The sequence below is a fragment of the Hippocampus guttulatus genome, chromosome 23 (genome assembly GCF_054856545.1).
Source record: "Hippocampus guttulatus isolate MCC_2025c chromosome 23, RoL_Hgut_1.0, whole genome shotgun sequence".
Classification (NCBI taxonomy): Eukaryota; Metazoa; Chordata; class Actinopteri; order Syngnathiformes; family Syngnathidae; genus Hippocampus; species Hippocampus guttulatus.
In genome coordinates, this window is record NC_141283.1 from 1,452,994 (window position 1) to 1,469,586 (window position 16,593).

Sequence of the window (16,593 nt, forward strand, 5' to 3'; positions counted from 1 at the left end):
CACAGTGTGCGAAGGGCCGCAAGGAGAGAGTTGCTGTGGTTTCGCCAGTGGAGGATCCAAGAGGGGAGCAAGGGCGGCGACGTTTGGACAATGCCGAACAAAACGAAAAAAGAAAAGGTGAGTTGCAGGGAAACTCACGCCGGCGTAGCTTTTTGGACCATTTTTCCACTACTTGAGCTCGTGGACGCGCCCCTAATGAGGGGGTAAAATCGTCTTAGCAGAGAATATGAAGCTATGAGTGCACCACCCCCTACCACTCCTCATTAATTGCTAAACCAGCTAGCTCTCAGCTACCCGCAGTCCTGCATAGGTTTTACGCTGCACTATTTCACCTAAACTCCCGCATCCACACGTCAAATAGCATCGTTTCAACCCACTCGCTTGCCTCTGAATGGCGCGACACTGATTTTCGTCATGGTTTCTCTCTCATTTCTGCTGAAGTACCGTTAGCGTACTTGTCAAACATACGATTTGGGATTTTAAGTGGTTTGCTTATTGTTGTTGTTTTTTTTGGGGGGGTTCTAACTTGAGAAATGTTTTTCTTTCTTTCAGGATTCGTCTAAATCTGGCAAAGTCGGCAAGAGTGGAGGAGGGCAGGAGAATTCACAACATGAGGTAGGCTAGTTGTCGAGGCTAACTGTGGGACAGATAAGTTTTATTATACTAATCATATTTTGGCAGAATTTAATTTTGTGTTGGTGGGGGGGGGGCGTCAAAACGTCTTGTAAAACCCCTCCCAACCTCTAGGGGCAGCCAAAATTAGAAAAAGCATAATAATTGCATTGAATCTTCAGTTTAACAATATTGTGATGGCGTGTTACCTTCAGATACGGCCCCAAAAATGTTTTTATATATTTTCTTAAGGAATCATGCAGGGATCAACATTAGCGATTGGACAGGGCAGGTCATTGTCTGTGTCAGGCCACCCGAACTTCACTGAGAGTGGTCCATTCGGGCCAGTACAGATTTCATAAATCACTGCAATGAAATATATATGTTATTGCTTTTTAAAATATTCAATATTTTTGTTTTTGTTTTATCCATTCAAATGAAATCATCGTTGATGTTTTTACCATGCTGCGCACATTTTATGTGTCAGGTTGCATCCTTCCCTGAGGAATGACTTGAATAAGATAAAAAATCCAGAGAATGTCGAATATTTAATATTCAGTTAGATTTTCCAATGAAAAAAAATCAAAACAGATGTAAGGGCCTAACTAATGTGAAAATGTATTTTCACATTGTGAAATAATGCTATTTATCATATTATATTTGCATATACAGGAGCAGTGCTGATTCCGAAAGGGCCACCGCATAATGGCTGAAAAAGTCTTAATGTAGCAAACCTTAGCCTGTCACTAGCGTTTTACATTGTTTGTTAGCATAAAAGTCAACGGCCACTACTACGTTGGTAGCACGACTCATTCGAAATGAAGGGTTACTGTAGGGATGAGCATTTTCTTAATTTTTACAGAGGTGGGTATTCCATATAGTGTTACATATTTTCAGCAAAGCTTAAGTAGTAGAGTCCGAAGTTACAGGTCAGCACAAGGCTGGAGGGATATGCCTGGTAGTTCCCGGCAAATTATGACTTCCACCTTATGAGTCATCCCTTTGTTTCTGATTGGTTGTTTTTCCGTGAGCGTGGTGGTTTTCTTCACACATTTCCGCAGATCATTTTATCATTTGGGGTTTTACATGTGTATGTGTATTACCGAGTCCAAAATGGAATAAATTGGCTAACAGGGAAGTAGTAATTGATCGTTTTCACCTTTTATGAACCAGCTACATACCTGCCGGTATCTTAGGTTTTAACAATTAAAACTACACATCATATTTCTGCTTGTCATGATATGAAAAGAAAGGTGGGCGGGGCGAAACACCTTGTGGAGTTAGACACTCACTGAGCTGAAATTTCATGAGTAATGCTCCATTGCTTGGTAATCATGCAACTTAGCTTGTCGACCCCCGGGAAAAGAAAAAAAAAAAAGCACAATTTACAAGGCTTCCATTTTCCTTAGTCTCATGACACCCCAACTTAACAGGACATACTGTGCTTGCGGCTTCGCCGCCGTCTTGTGAATGTTGGTAGCACAGTGTGGCCAACGATGTTATGGAATCCCACCCACCCCCTTTGCCCCGTGACTGTGTGAATGACACACTTTCACAGCTGCATTTCGCTGAAGTCAGCGCCGTGTGCAACTGAGTCGAGGGTGGTGGGCGGGGGGGGGGGGGGGTTGATGAAGGTGGGGGCTCACAGCTGTGAGAAACCTGCCACATTGGAGAGGAGGAGCCGCATCTGTCTGCCGGCACCACAGCTGGCCCGGACAGGTTTGCGAATAAAAATGTTTCTCTCTTTACTTCCCGATACGCCACGTCTTGGATAGAGCACCTTGGCGAAGAAACGTGCCGTATTTTTAAATCTCCTGTGATGTGAACCAAAGTGCCAATTTAATAGTTATGTGATGTCAGAACACAATATTTTTTTCCCTTCTCCTTAATCAGAACTCCGACCTGCTTTTGTTTGTATTTGTCACATCTCTGGCACAGTCCGGTGAAAGGTTATTCCTTGAATTTATATTTTCAGTGTGTTTCTCTATATCAGTGAAGTCATATATTTTTTTCTCTTCTCCTCTCAGCAGGGCTCCAACAGGAAGACCGGCAACAGCGTGCCGCCGACCACCCAGTTGCTCAAGGGCAAGCAGCCGGGCTCGCAGACTCCCATCAAGAAGGATAAGCGGCAGAGTTCTTCTCGCTTTAGCTTGAGCAACAACCGGGAGCTGCAGAAGTTGTCCGCATTCAAAGGTATTTTCATATTTGGACCCAACTGCGAAGCCCAAAATCGAAACCCCGCGGTTCACCTGGAAGCTTTTACATAACGTGTGATTTTCCCTTAATGATGCCATCAAGCAGCTCAACCTTAAAATTGTGCATTTAATCTTCGCTACTGTCCGTTTTCGCCCCCACCCTGCCGCGTTTAAATTACAGAGCGTAAAAAATGATGTTCCAAAACCTGGAATCTCGTCGCAGAGATGGAGAGCGGGACTTTGGCTCAAACACCGCCGCCACCCTCATTTTCATATTGAGCCGATGACACGCGGAAACAAACACGGGGGGGGGGGGGCACGGAACATACACAGCATTGACTTTGCGCTGGATTTATTCCAAGTGTCTATATTTAGTGGTAATCCAGATAAAGCTTTAATTCCGCAGGCCCTCGTGTTGCGCAATGTTAGCCGGTGAGCCGATACGCGGCGCTTTCAGACGTGCCGCCGTCCGTCCCTTCGTTCCTCATACTGGATGATTGGCCTCCGGCAGGTTCTTGGTGGCATATGAACCTCCATGTTGCCAAACGATACCTGAAAATTACAGTTTTGCATTCAGGCATGGTTGGCAATCGCATCTGTTTGAGGTGCGGTGTTTATTTATTACTTGTGAATGACACACCCGGCGCTTAATTGGGGCGCACCTCGCCCCCACTTTCAAACGAAAACATGTTTCCTTGTAGGCTTTTTGTTGCCAGAAGAATACCGAGGCTTTTGTTAGTACAAAGGTGTTTTTAGATTACTGAACACCTACTTGCATGAAAAAAAAAAAAATATATATATATATATATATATATATACAGTATATGTGTCAAAAAGTATATATATGGCTTGAAGGGTCAATTTTGAGTTGAAGCCTATTTATTTGGTTGAACACGGCATCAAGCGCTTAATTGGTGACACGGCATCCAAGGAGAGTGGAGCAAATTCACAACAACGAAAGGCTATTCAGATAATGTGCATCTAAACCTATTAAAAGGACGGCGCCGATAGCGGCAACGGCACGCCGACTTTATGGAATGTAAAGCAATAAACGAATGCTTATCAACGGTGGGAGCAAGAGCAGTCGTTCTCATGCTCTTTTAATCCGACATCATGCAAAAGTCGAGATGTAAAACTACTCAAGAGGCAGTCTTCTCTCTGATCTTCCCCATCGGGACCGTATATTCGAATGAGTTTGGAACTGCAGCTGTTGCCTGGCAACGTGCCGAGAAGCAGCACCGCTTGCCTGACTTGCCGTCGGCTTTTGTGATGCTTTGGGCACAATTTAGGCACCCACTTTATTTAATTATTAGTTTGTTTGTTTGTTTTGATTTTTTTTTTTTTCTGTGTAAATTCGAGGTCTGTTGAATTGAACAGAAAGTTAGTTCAGTTGTATGGCCTCAGGTGGAAACACGGCGTAATTGTCCCTTCCGCCATCTCGTGGAAGAGCGTTCAATTGTTCTGCTTGTCACTAGACGTCACAGGGGACCTAAACCGCACCCAGAGCTCCCAAGAAAACCCAATTCTCACCCACATTATTTGCGCAACTAATGCTACCATGTTTTTGATTTTACAAAGCGGGCGTATTTTATCTCGTAAAGTGGATCGTGTGGGGGCGGATCGGCAGAAGAGGCCAGCCAGATCCTCAACAGGTGTCGCGTGCTTGTGTGTGTGTGTGTGTGTTCCCTTTTGAATGCAGGCGCTCTCCTGGCAGGTGCCATCTGATGGCCAGTTGTTGTTGTTCCGAAACAGAAACAACAACAGTTTGACACCCACACCAAGAGAGACCGTGGGAGAAAAAAACAAAACGTGCAGTGTAGCTGGCCTTTCAAAGTTGTTGCCGGAATGAATTAGTGTTGTGAAGTGCGGAATATAATCATATATGCTCGTCTTGTACTGAGCAGCCTGATAACGAGTGCTTATTCTGCGGTCATCATGTTTGCACTATCCTGTGGTGGCCTCAGGAAAAGGTTTGAGGTTTAATGTTACTTGAGGCTTTTTTTTTTGGTTTCAAAAAAGGGGCTTTTTACGTATTGGGTCTCTACTCTGGAAAACAAATGCTACAAAACACAAGTCACATTTTTGGGAAATCGTTGCCCAGTTTAGATATATGAACTAAGTGGGATTTGCCACAGAGATGCATGACAAGTTGCCCCCCCCCCCCCAACCCCCTCACCTCTCCTCAGAGGAAGACACCGAAGGGGGTCAAAATGACACTGGGCTTCTGTTTTGGGAGCTCTTGCTCTCTCGTCTCAGTAGGTGATCTCTGCAAATAGTCTCTGTCGCCTTGAGCGCTCGTCAGAAAAGGCTGCGACACTGATATAGGGAGGTGGGTAATATACACACATGCACTCAGCTGAGTTGTCTCGCCGACAGTGAATTTTGAGAAGCTGTGCTGCAGCCTAACGTTATCGCGGGGGGCGGGGGGGCAAAGTGGTCCCATGACATGACCACACAACATAAGAGAGCCCTTTATGTGAGTCGGCTTCGGCCTTCCAGCCTGATGAAACAATTTTCTGTGGTGTTTTTTTTTTTTAGGGCAAAAAAAAGAGCACTAATTATGGAAATTGTGATTGGCATGTTTATCTCAGTCAAGAGGTTGTGTGGATCCCAATCTCACCTCAGGCGCTTCTGTCTGGTGGTTCTCTCAAAACAAAAACATGCTTGTTAGTCGCATTTCGGACTCTAAATATTGAATGAATGAAGATGCATGTAAATGTTTTTTTTCTCTATTCCCTGCTTATTCTGGCCCACCCGTCAAGTATAAAATTAAACAACCAATTAGGGATGTCGCGCCCCATTTTTCTCAAGTCCGACTCAGTCACTTAATTTTGAGTCACCGCCGATACTGAAATTCTGATCTGATGCTTCTGCAATGGATCAAGCAAAAAAAAAAAAGAGAGAGAGCGAGAGCACAGACACCTTTGAATTGTTTGAAAAAAAAATTCCTCCCATTTCTCCAATTTACAAATCGCTCAAGACAATTCCTGATCTACTTTGCGTCGAGTTGGCATCGGGGCTTCTGTGTTTAGTCGCCGTCCCCGCTGCCTGGCTTGCATACGCTTACATCCTGTGTGGCCGATGTCGATGCTTCCTGCCTTCCTGTTTCTGTCACATCCACCTGGGCTCCTGCTGGGGCTTCGAGACAGCCATCTGTCATGTGCATGCACAGCAGAAGACCAGAAATAGCATTTGGATGACAGGCGGTGTCACCCGAAAAGCAGGCAACAGACCCGGCGCTTCTTGTCGCCTTTTGAATTTGAGCGCGAGGAAATAAAGGACAAGAGTATTCGAGGTTAGAGAAGACTTGTGAGTACATCGTAGGTTTCGTCCCCAGTATACCGATTATTGCATCATGGCTGTATCGTGACGTTGTCGTCTTCGGTAAAAAGATCATACGGTACCTTGATTCCCTCCCCTACGGTATATTATGTAATTTATGACTTTTTGTTGATCCAAAGTGGGATGATACAACCTCTGTTGGACATCTGCACTCTGCTCAAAGTGTCATTCTGGTTTCAAAATGTATGATTTTTGGCCTTCAACTTGACTACTCAGGTCTATGTTTACATTCCAGCAATTGATGGCGGTTTTCTCGTTTGCATTGGAGTGGAAAAAAAATTGTGGCCACTTCCCCTCCAATCACCGCTTCAGCTCCACCACTTCCCTCCTCGCTCCCCAAGCCGAGCCCTCGCCTCATGTTTATGTATCGCAACAGCCGGCCCACGTGGACGCTGTCGTCCAATCGGGGCGTACGCATGCAGGGGTGGAGGGTGTCGATGACATCACGGCTTCCATCCAGCTGCAGGGGAGCTTCATTTTCTGCTCACAGCGTTTGTACTAAAATGGAGGCCGGCTCCTCACCTCGGTAGCGCCGGGCCTCCCACCCTCCCTCTGCTCTCCCGGTCGGTGCACCTCACTCATGTCGGCATGCGCCAGAGCGCCCAGCGGGATGGTTCTGGATGTGCCGGGCTCCAATAGGCCTCACCACCTTGTGGCCCTAATGCATTTTAGAGGTGAGAGCAGGAAATCTAGCAAAGTAGCGTTTTGTGTGCGTGCTGTGTCTGTGTTGCAAAGTTGTGTACTTGTCGGGTGACTTTTCGAGAAGTTGTTGCAACTGGGTTGCTGTTGCTCCTAGCATAGCCCAACCCAAGTCAGGAAGCAAAGTGTCCAGAGTGTTGTGTGGAGTCTCCCATCCTCCCTACCAGGACTGAGGATGTCAAAGGAAGTGAGGTCAAAACGTCATCTCTGGCTTTTTTGTTTTTTTCACCTCCTGTTGTCAACTTGTCTACCAAAATTCTGTACTGGGTGTAATTTTCTTTTTTTTTTCTTTCGTTTGTTTTACGAGGTTATTTTCTCTGGAAAATTTTCACACTTATGACCTAGTTAGAGAATTTCCTGTGCGCGCTCAGATGCGAAAAGGTTAGTCGTTTCATCCGTCCGTGTTCAAGGCACACAAGTGCAGCAGGCGCGTCTCCTAATATTTCATGCTTGCAGAAACCCAAGTGCCGTCGTGCAACAGGAGCTGGCCGACCTCTCTAAACCTGCCTTAATGAGATGTGGAGCTCTACTGAGAAAAAAATGGCCTTTTGAGATTTCTTTATGCATCGCTATGATAGGCACTGCCACTCAATTTCACATCGATCAGTGAAAAATGATTTTGGAGCCAACATATTTGGGAACTTTCCAGGTAGTTGTACTGAGTGACATCGCCGTGATACAGCCCCTAGCCAAAATCGGCAACTAGCAATGTGGTACCTTTTGCTTTTAAAACTTAATGAACAAAACAGAACGACTAGGCACAGAATAAACAGCCACACCACGCAACGCTACAAACAGCAATAACAACGGGCGTCGCATTTAACATCGGCCTGCCTGCCCTGCTCTCTCATTTCTCTGAATGATGATATCCTGAAAGCTTTACATGACAGGAAGTGGCTTGTACGCAAACCCTCGAACCAGAATTGTCTTTATCTGACATGCAGACACATATCGGCAATTTGACCCATCATGGCACTTAGCAAATACACACTGGTAGTGACGCACAATGCAGCGGGGGGGGGGGGGGGGGGGGCTACTTAAGCGCCTACCGAGCAGTTTGGTGTACCTGCGTCTTGCTCAAGATACCACAGCCGTGCGTCCCGGAGGGATGTTGGCAGTGGAGGGTCTTGAACTGCGGTTACCATGGTGCCAGACAGCGACTGGCCCACAGCTGACCATCCAATACGTTTTTGTACAATGTGTAGTCTATTTAGATGCGACAGATAGGGGAAGCACATCATTAAAAAAAAAATAAACTGATCAAAACACCCAACGACAGACAACCACTTGAGCAGCTTCGGAATAGCAGGGGTGTCAAACTCATTTTTGTTGCGGGCCACATTATAATTGCTGTTTCCCTTGGAGGGCTGTTACGACTGAAACTATACAAAGAAGTCAAGAAGTACGTTTTATTCAACTATTGTAATGATTGATTTCGTCACAAGAAAATGCCGACAATATGTCCCAGATGTATTACATCTGAAAATTTGAAATTTTGGTACAGATTTCACCAAGCATCGTGGAAGTTGTCATCCTTGATTTGCTTTTGCGGGCCACTTAAAATGATGTGTCGGGCCACATCTGGCCCCCGGGTCTTGAGTTTGCCACCGGTGCTGGAATATATCATTCAGTGTGAGCAACATTTGCACGCATCTCTGCTTAGCCAAATTGAGCCCCTCCCCGGTCCAAAGTCCTGCTCCTTTGTTCCACAGTTGCCATGGTGACAGCCTCATGCCAGTTGTTTATGTGGACCTCCAAAGTCGGTGCTGCCCCCATGGGGAGCAAGTTGCAGGGCAAAGATCCGGTCGTCAATATATTTGAACCCGCTGTACTTTTCGTTCGCCACACCATCTCCAGCACGCAAGCCTCTGGACTGCGAAAAAAAAAGGGAGTGGGGGAATGGGGGGTGGGGTGGCACACAGGTGTGACTCAGCCACTGCATGATTAATGTGCGCTAAATTATTGATTTACGTTTTGATGAGCGCTGCAGAGCCTTTTGGCGGCGACAGCGAGGTTTACTGATTCACGGAGTTGATTGGCAGGCGGCAAATCTTTTGAAGGGCGATAAAATCATGAGTGGCTTTATTTCAACCAAAGGCTGTTTATTTTCCTTCTTAAAAGTAAGAACATGTTCTCATGAGCAGTGTAGCTTTTTAGTCATGCCACTGCAACTAGTTATTTAAACTGTACTGCTGTAAGTAGGGCTCCCGCTTAAGATCCGTCCGAACATTTTTCTCACTCTTACTTTTAGTAAACAAACGTTCTTGGCTATGATATGAACAAACATGATATCTACTGTATATTCCATTCACCGAAACATGACGTACACCTGAATTTAAAATTCGCTTCCTCCCCTCCACGAATGTGCAGACGTTCCCCCGACTGAGCAGGAGAAGCTTTTCATTCAGAAGCTGCGGCAGTGCTGCGTCCTCTTCGACTTCATCTCCGACCCGCTGAGTGACCTCAAATGGAAGGAGGTGAAGCGGGCGGCGCTGAGCGAAATGGTGGAGTACATCACGCACAACCGCAACGTCATCACCGAGCCCATCTACCCCGAAGTGGTCCACATGGTCAGTAATCTCAATGGCTTGGTGCATGTCAACTGATGCAAAGGGGGTCGGTGTTACTTCATTTGAAATGGGCCAAGCTGCGCGCTAACTACCTTTGAAGTAAATCAAAGCGTGCCGCGAGCCGCGCAGCTGCCGATCGAGGTGCAAATTTGCTCTCCCCGCTCCTATTTTTTTATTTGATCCGCGCATCATCATGAAAATGTAGCCACGCCGCCACCCTCCCACCTTCCCACCTTCCCAATCGAGCTTTGAAACCCTGCCGGTGGCTTTCGTCATCAAAGAGCGGAAGGACAAACGTTTTTTTGAGCCGAGTGTTAGCACCAAGACTTCGTACTCGCATGTTGCGTCTGGACAAATATTCCGATTCACATTTTGCTATATGGAACATTCGGAACAGAACAGAGGCCTCCCGACTTCTCACACAGAACATATTCGGTAACGGACAGAGTGGTGGAACTGCCCAATTGGCACATCATGTTCCGTAACCACATATGATGCGGCTCTTGCAAACAAAAGCCACAAAAATGAAGTAAAACTCTTGGTGTTGCAGTTTCTTAAAAAAAAAAACAAGCTTTATTTCGTCAGCTTTTCTATCATCATGTGATGTGAAGAGTTGCAGTTTCTTGGAACGTTGCTCTCCCTTTTGTCCTCAGTTTGCCGTGAATATGTTCCGAACGTTACCGCCGTCATCCAACCCGACGGGTGCCGAGTTCGACCCCGAGGAAGACGAGCCCACGCTCGAGGCCGCGTGGCCCCATCTTCAGGTGCATTTTTAGCAACAGGAGTTAATTTGTTTCGCCGTTGGACCGCAATGTTTCAATCTCTTGTTTTTCTTCAACAGCTTGTCTACGAATTCTTTCTACGCTTCTTAGAGTCGACTGACTTTCAACCGAACATAGCCAAAAAGTATATTGACCAGAAGTATGTAATGCAGGTAAGGTGTGCTCTCCTGGCTTTTTGTGGGCCTGTTTTGTTTCGTTTTCTCCGGGTTTCATTAAATCATGTCACTCTGCACTCAGCTCCTTGAATTGTTTGACAGTGAAGACCCTCGGGAAAGAGATTTTTTAAAGACCACCCTGCATCGAATCTACGGCAAGTTTCTGGGCCTGCGAGCGTATATTAGGAAACACATCAATAACATATTTTATAGGTGAGTGTGCAGTTATGTGAGGTGCGGGTGTTTATTGCCAGTCACTTAAAACACTGTTTTGTTTCCCCCCCTCCTCCCAGATTTATTTATGAGACTGAACATCACAATGGGATTGCTGAGCTACTGGAAATATTAGGCAGGTAAGAGGGGTATTTGTTTTTTCGTCAAAATGCAAGTCCCATTTGGTGGTGTGTCCTAAACGGAATCAAATTCTTCTCCCCACAACCTTCCAGTATCATCAATGGATTCGCGTTACCCTTGAAAGAAGAACACAAGATATTTCTACTGAAAGTTCTGCTGCCTTTGCACAAAGTGAAATCGTTGAGCGTTTACCACCCGCAGGTACCATCACGAAGTGTTCAGTCTCATCATCAGAATTGGTGGACTAACGTTGTGTTCCTTGTGTGCCTGTTTTTTTAGCTGGCCTACTGTGTGGTCCAGTTTCTGGAGAAAGATAGCACGCTTACAGAGCCGGTGAGTTGCGAGTCTTACTTGTTTAGGTTGACTGGATTTCCTTCAATTGAGTCTGCCCGTGCGTTTTCGCTAGCAGAACATTCAGAATGCAGGGTTTCTTTCGGGTGAATTCGGAAGAAAATATGACTCGACAATCGTCTTCGCAAAAACACCTTGCCTGCTCAGGTGTCTGTAACCCACTTTAACCCAAATACTCCATCGCACTTTTTACACCCCCTGTTTTGACCTCCGCTGAAACTAGCTGGTTTTTGCGAGCGGGTGAATAGCAGCTCACAAACGGATACATCGAGTTGCCAAACCTTATGTTCAAATGCTAACATGAACACTAACTGGGCCGCGCAGACTGTAATGGCTCTACTGAAGTACTGGCCAAAGACCCACAGCCCCAAAGAGGTGATGTTCCTCAACGAGTTGGAGGAGATCCTTGATGTCATCGAGCCGTCGGAGTTTGTCAAAGTCATGGAGCCGCTCTTCAGGCAGCTGGCCAAATGCGTGTCCAGCCCGCACTTCCAGGTTCGGCGATCGCTCACGCGCCGCGCACGTCCATCGAGCGTCGTGTTTTTTTTTTTGTTTTTTTTTGACTGTCTTTTGCGTCAGGTGGCCGAACGAGCGCTGTACTACTGGAACAACGAGTACATCATGAGCCTGATAAGCGACAACGCCGCCAAGATCCTGCCCATTATGTTTCCCGCGCTCTATCGCAACTCCAAGACTCACTGGAACAAGTTCGTTTCACAGTCCTCGCTCGGTTTTAAAAGAATCGTCCGTTGAATTTGACAACGTGCACTAATGGGTGCCCTGCTTTCAGGACCATCCACGGCTTGATTTACAATGCGCTCAAGCTTTTCATGGAGATGAACCAAAAGCTGTTTGATGACTGTACGCAGCAGTTCAGGGCAGAGAAAAGCAAGTAAGGCATCAGCTTTTTTGTCTTGCCTTGGACATAAAAACAGTTTTTCACATGAAAATTTACTAAATGGCTGCAACTGTTGGCCCAAAACGTTATGGTCAGTTTGACCCATTCTGTATTTAATGATCCAATAGTGTTCAAAACAAAACCAAAAAAAAAAATGAATATGTTGTCTATGGCTCATTCCATCCCCTTCTGTTGTTTCTCGTCAATGGGTCAATATGACCTTTGGCCTTTTTATTAAAAAAAAAAGAAGATAATTTTAAGTGTATTGCTTTTGAACATGCTAAAATTCCATCACGAAAATAATAGATACCATATGTACGAATAAAATAAATACCGACAGGCGTTCCATGTTTTTCTTTAAAATGAGTCAAATAGAAAGTATAAAGTAGGGGAAACATGCATTGCCCTCATAAAATCCCATTTTAGGTGCTCTTGAGCAAGTCACCCATCAACATGACCAATTTCGTTTTGTATAACTTCAATTTTGCTTGAAGAGACACGCTCAGAACTGGCAGAACAATGCCAGTTATCGCGCCTCCGTTCTCACAATTGGTCGCGTATCGAAAACGTCCATTTTTATCGCATCGTTTGTCTTTTGCCGTCGATCCACAGAGAGAAAGCCAAATGGAAGGAGCGAGAAGAAGCCTGGCTCAAGATTGAAAATCTCGCCAAGTCCAACCCGCAGGTAGTCGACATTATTACACCGGCCCAGTAATTACAGTGTGTTTGGACCCTTTTACAGCACAAAAAATATGAATATCATTTAAAAAAAAAAAAAAAAACCTTTCTTGCTGTATCTCCCGAAGTTTTTGACGTACACGGACCCGGTGAGCTCCGGCGGGCCAACGGACATGGAGACAGACGCGCCGCCGCTCGATGACGTCGGCCTGCTGAAGAAAACAGTAGCTGAGGAGGCCACACAGGTACATTTGTAAATGGCAACAGTCTTTGCATTTTACAAAAGGCTACGATCCGAATAGACCACCTTTAATTTGTGCAGTGGAAAAGACGTGACCTGACATTTGGTGTTATGAAATGCCAGTTGAAGGCTAATAAGAGGAAGCTAAGTCTATTTGAAGTGCGGCGTTTATTTAACACCCAAGCGTCGACAGTATTGAGTGCAACAGTGCCAGCTTCAGGCCGCTTCCAAATCAGCTATTCTTCTTTTTCAAGTTGCACATCACAGAGTCCAGCGCTCGATGTTGGCCACGGGCATCAAGAGTCATTCTTTCATACGCCATTGATTGTCTGCTCCAGTTTGACAATTTCGGATGGAATAATGCTCAGCTTCAAAGAAAACATTCAAAGCGCTGACTTACATTTGCATTCTCGTTCAAATTCAGTGTTTTTAAATCGAAAAGTCCAACTCTCTCTTCGCACGGTCCAGTTGCAGAAAGACCACAGACGAGAGCGGCCGCTGATGCGGAGGAAATCAGAGCTACCCAAGGACATCTCCACCGTCACAGCCCTGGAGCTGCACCGGAGAGCCGAAGAGATGTTGACCACACATGACGGCCACTAACAGGCCACAAATCGCCGCCTTCTCTTGGTCCGGTCCATCACAATGCATCCGTTCAACCCCCCCCCACCACCCCTTTCACGTTTCAACCCGAAGCTGCAGTGGACAAAGCGGCGCTGGGTAGTCAGTCACCCATCACCACCTTCCTTTCGTATTTTCCCTTCCTCTTGGCTATTATTTCTGGAGTGCTGCACTGCCCTCTTGTGGTCATCCCTCTCAGGTGTTCTATTCTATCCTCTCTTTCTAGATGTCAGGTGCTTTTCCATCAAAGACAAAAAAAAACAAAAAAACAGGATGTGTCCAGTGTAATGTAAGAAAATGTTCAAGTGGAGGCAAGTCAACTTTTCAAAGTATTGAAGGAGATGGTCCCGCCGACTTATCTCCTGAGTTCTGCTCTTGAAAACCGAAAACTCTTATTTTTGTAGGAGAGACAGGTTGTTAAGCTTCAAATTCCTGAGAGACGCCACTGCAATGGAACGGCAGAATCCACCTGATAGTCTTCATCGCTTCATCCCACCCGTGACCCCTCATCCCCCCCCCCCCACCCCCTTCGCTCATAGACCCCTCACCCCCACCCCCGGGTAGGGACGACACTGCTTCACAGGAGGTATGTTTGTCTTCATTTTTTTTTTTAGAAGAGCTCAAACGTGCTTTTTTCGCAGTGCCTTTTTAAGAAGGGGGATGTTTGATCAAATAGAAAGTCCTCCAAAAGCACATGCTTCGCTTAAAAGGCCCCTGTCCCAAAAAGTGAGCGACGGGGGGGAGTCTCGGTCGAAGGCAGGGGAGCCACTTGAACGAACAAAGCACTTCCTGATTACACTTGAACGTTGAAAACAAAATCTCATCGGGAGATTTTCTCATGCCTCACCCATCGTCCATTTGAATAAACACCTGCTTGGTTTTGTTCCCACCCACCCTGCCCTGGTCTCCCCCCCCCCCCTTCCTCCCACCACCAACACCCTTAACCATTAAGATGAATGTGCGAAATGTAAATATGTCGCTCGTCATCAGTATTGTCTGGTTGCTGGATGCTGTCCCCTCTGGAAAAAAAAATTGCTTTAATAACGTCTCCTTTTTGGAGGCTCTCCGGGTTCCACATAGGCTTTTTTTTTTTTTTTTTTTCCCCCTCACAGAATGACAATTACAAGTGTCTTTTAGGTATACGTCTCATACTAAACGGCTTGTACATATGATGAACTATTATTTTAGGTTACACATAAATGTTTAGAGTTCATATTTTGTACAAAATACCCCCTACGCCCACCCATGTGTACAGAATACAGAGGAAATAGTCGGATTGTGACAAAACATTTAGAAGCTGTATAGATTTTTTTTAAACTGTTTATTTCTCCAACACGTGTTGAGATGCTCCGTACATAAGCTTTTTTGTTTGTGTGTGCTTTAAATCCACATCTCCAGTCATATACATCTGTCTATATACAGCAAATAAAAAGAACATGTGAGTTTTATATTTTCATCTTAAGAAAAACGACAATCAGTAAGTATTGTTTTTTTGTTGTTGTTTTGCCTCCACATAGAAATACTGCCTGTCGGTTCATCATTTAAAAAAAAAATTAAGTACACCATTGTGCTTTGCTGCCCCCTGCTGCCCAGTATGCTCGTACATCCATAAAAAGTCAACCCGCTCTTGCTTCAGGGTCACTCAATTAATTGACAGGTACTTAAAGTTAAATCACGGTTAATGCTTTAAGTGAACCACATTGCCCAGTTTTATAATTGTCAGCTACCTATGCTTCAAAAATTGCTACCTATGCAGCTCTGTCATTTTTTTTTGTTAACTTTTCTTTTGATAGCGGCGCGGACACCCACAGCGGCTCCTCTTGTTTTAGGTGAGAGGGAAGAAATGTCATCTGTGCTGTATGTTACACATACAGTACATTTGACCATAAAGTTTATCCAATCCAATCTACTTGCGCTACCTGGATGCCCTGATTTGGATCTGAGATTTTGCAGATCTACCAAGGTGCAAATGAAGGTCGTTTGGGTTCTACGCGTTGCTTTCACGGACAACGGGGACTATTGACACTCGCCTGTTGCCTCTGCTGGCACCCCTGCTTGGATCAGCAGGCGAACGTGGAGATTTCCATTTTGGAGTCACCGCAAAGAGGAAAAGCGAATCAATTTGTGTCGCGCCGTCACCTTCGGTTAGTACGTAGCCTGCTCTGAGTTCAACATGTTGTGTTTGTTAAATGAGGAAAACATTTTTTTTTTTTTTTCGTCATGGAATTTAGTCTGGAAGCCATGGGATCTTTTGACGCACTTAAATATCTCCCATCCCCCCCCCCCCCCCCAAAAAAAGCAATTTGCTTGATTATCAACAGATTGTTGCAATATTCTTCTGGCCATGGCGTGTCATTGCAAATCAAATATACCAGTCTCTCACGCGCTCATCTTCCAACATCCCACTCGCGTTCACGGTCGTCGGCCGCAGTCAAAGCGCTCAACTTTAAATGTGGCATATTTTTGTTTTTAATCGAGCTTACCCTTGCAGCCCCCTTTGTTGACATGTGGTACACTGTGCCTGTCGTAACCCCCCACCCACCTTATCTCTCATCCTAGCAACCCAAAAAAAAAATAGCTCGTCACGACCGAAGATGTCAGAACCTATTGCTATGGAAACAAGGCTCCAAAGAAAGAAACTTTTGAATGTCCATTTCCCGTGCATTCAGGGTTTTTTTAGGAGGAACCCCCCCCCCCCCCCCCCCCCCCCCAAGCTTTCATAAGTGTGTTACTTGATTACTTCACCTGGAGTCATAACAGGTGTTCGTGCTTGGGAGCCCGGAAATCTCCGACTCAATCGTTGTACCAGAAGAAATTGAGTTTGGTTTGCCAGGTAAGGAAATGGGTGTGTTGTGGGGAGCAGCGTTGAAAACTAGACAGTGACTCATCAGTCTACTTAAATGTGTGTGACCCAGTCAGTCTTCCTTAAGGCAAAACCCCTCCAATGAAGATTAATTGTCTTTATTTTGCAATTGTGCTTTCAGACCCCAAAAAGAGATCGTCTCTTTTTGCAACAGATCGCATGGACTTAGGACTTCACTTGAATTTGCTTCTTGCAAAGAATTGTTTGGGTGGGAGCCAGACTTTTTTTTTTT

General features: G+C 45.5%; 1 protein-coding gene across 5 annotated transcripts; it reads left to right on the forward strand.

The window, feature by feature from the left end:
* Positions 1–14: 14 nt before the first annotated feature.
* On the forward strand, positions 15–15,123 carry LOC147185628 (serine/threonine-protein phosphatase 2A 56 kDa regulatory subunit gamma isoform-like). 5 transcript variants are annotated; one of them, XM_086104391.1, is made up of 16 exons: positions 15–117; positions 553–615; positions 2,640–2,805; positions 9,219–9,418; positions 10,072–10,182; positions 10,260–10,352; positions 10,438–10,568; positions 10,649–10,708; positions 10,802–10,910; positions 10,989–11,042; positions 11,385–11,555; positions 11,640–11,767; positions 11,851–11,952; positions 12,571–12,643; positions 12,765–12,881; positions 13,346–15,123. In XM_086104391.1, exons 1-16 carry the CDS (start codon positions 91–93, stop codon positions 13,478–13,480), a joined length of 1,740 nt encoding a protein of 579 aa, XP_085960517.1. In that variant the 5' UTR covers positions 15–90; the 3' UTR covers positions 13,481–15,123. The 5 variants fall into 5 exon arrangements, with proteins under 5 accessions (XP_085960517.1, XP_085960518.1, XP_085960514.1 ...); XM_086104392.1 differs by having other exon boundaries at positions 2,643–2,805; XM_086104388.1 differs by having other exon boundaries at positions 11,385–11,767.
* Positions 15,124–16,593: the final 1,470 nt, after the last annotated feature.

Bases quoted from the DNA above. Each gene is read 5' to 3' on its own strand.
- LOC147185628 (XM_086104388.1), top strand. From the start codon at position 91: ATGCCGAACAAAACGAAAAAAGAAAAG. The intron at 118-552 runs GTGAGTTGCAGG...TCTTTCTTTCAG, and splicing joins ACAAAACGAAAAAAGAAAAG to GATTCGTCTAAATCTGGCAA. The intron at 12,644-12,764 runs GTAGTCGACATT...TATCTCCCGAAG, and splicing joins TCGCCAAGTCCAACCCGCAG to TTTTTGACGTACACGGACCC.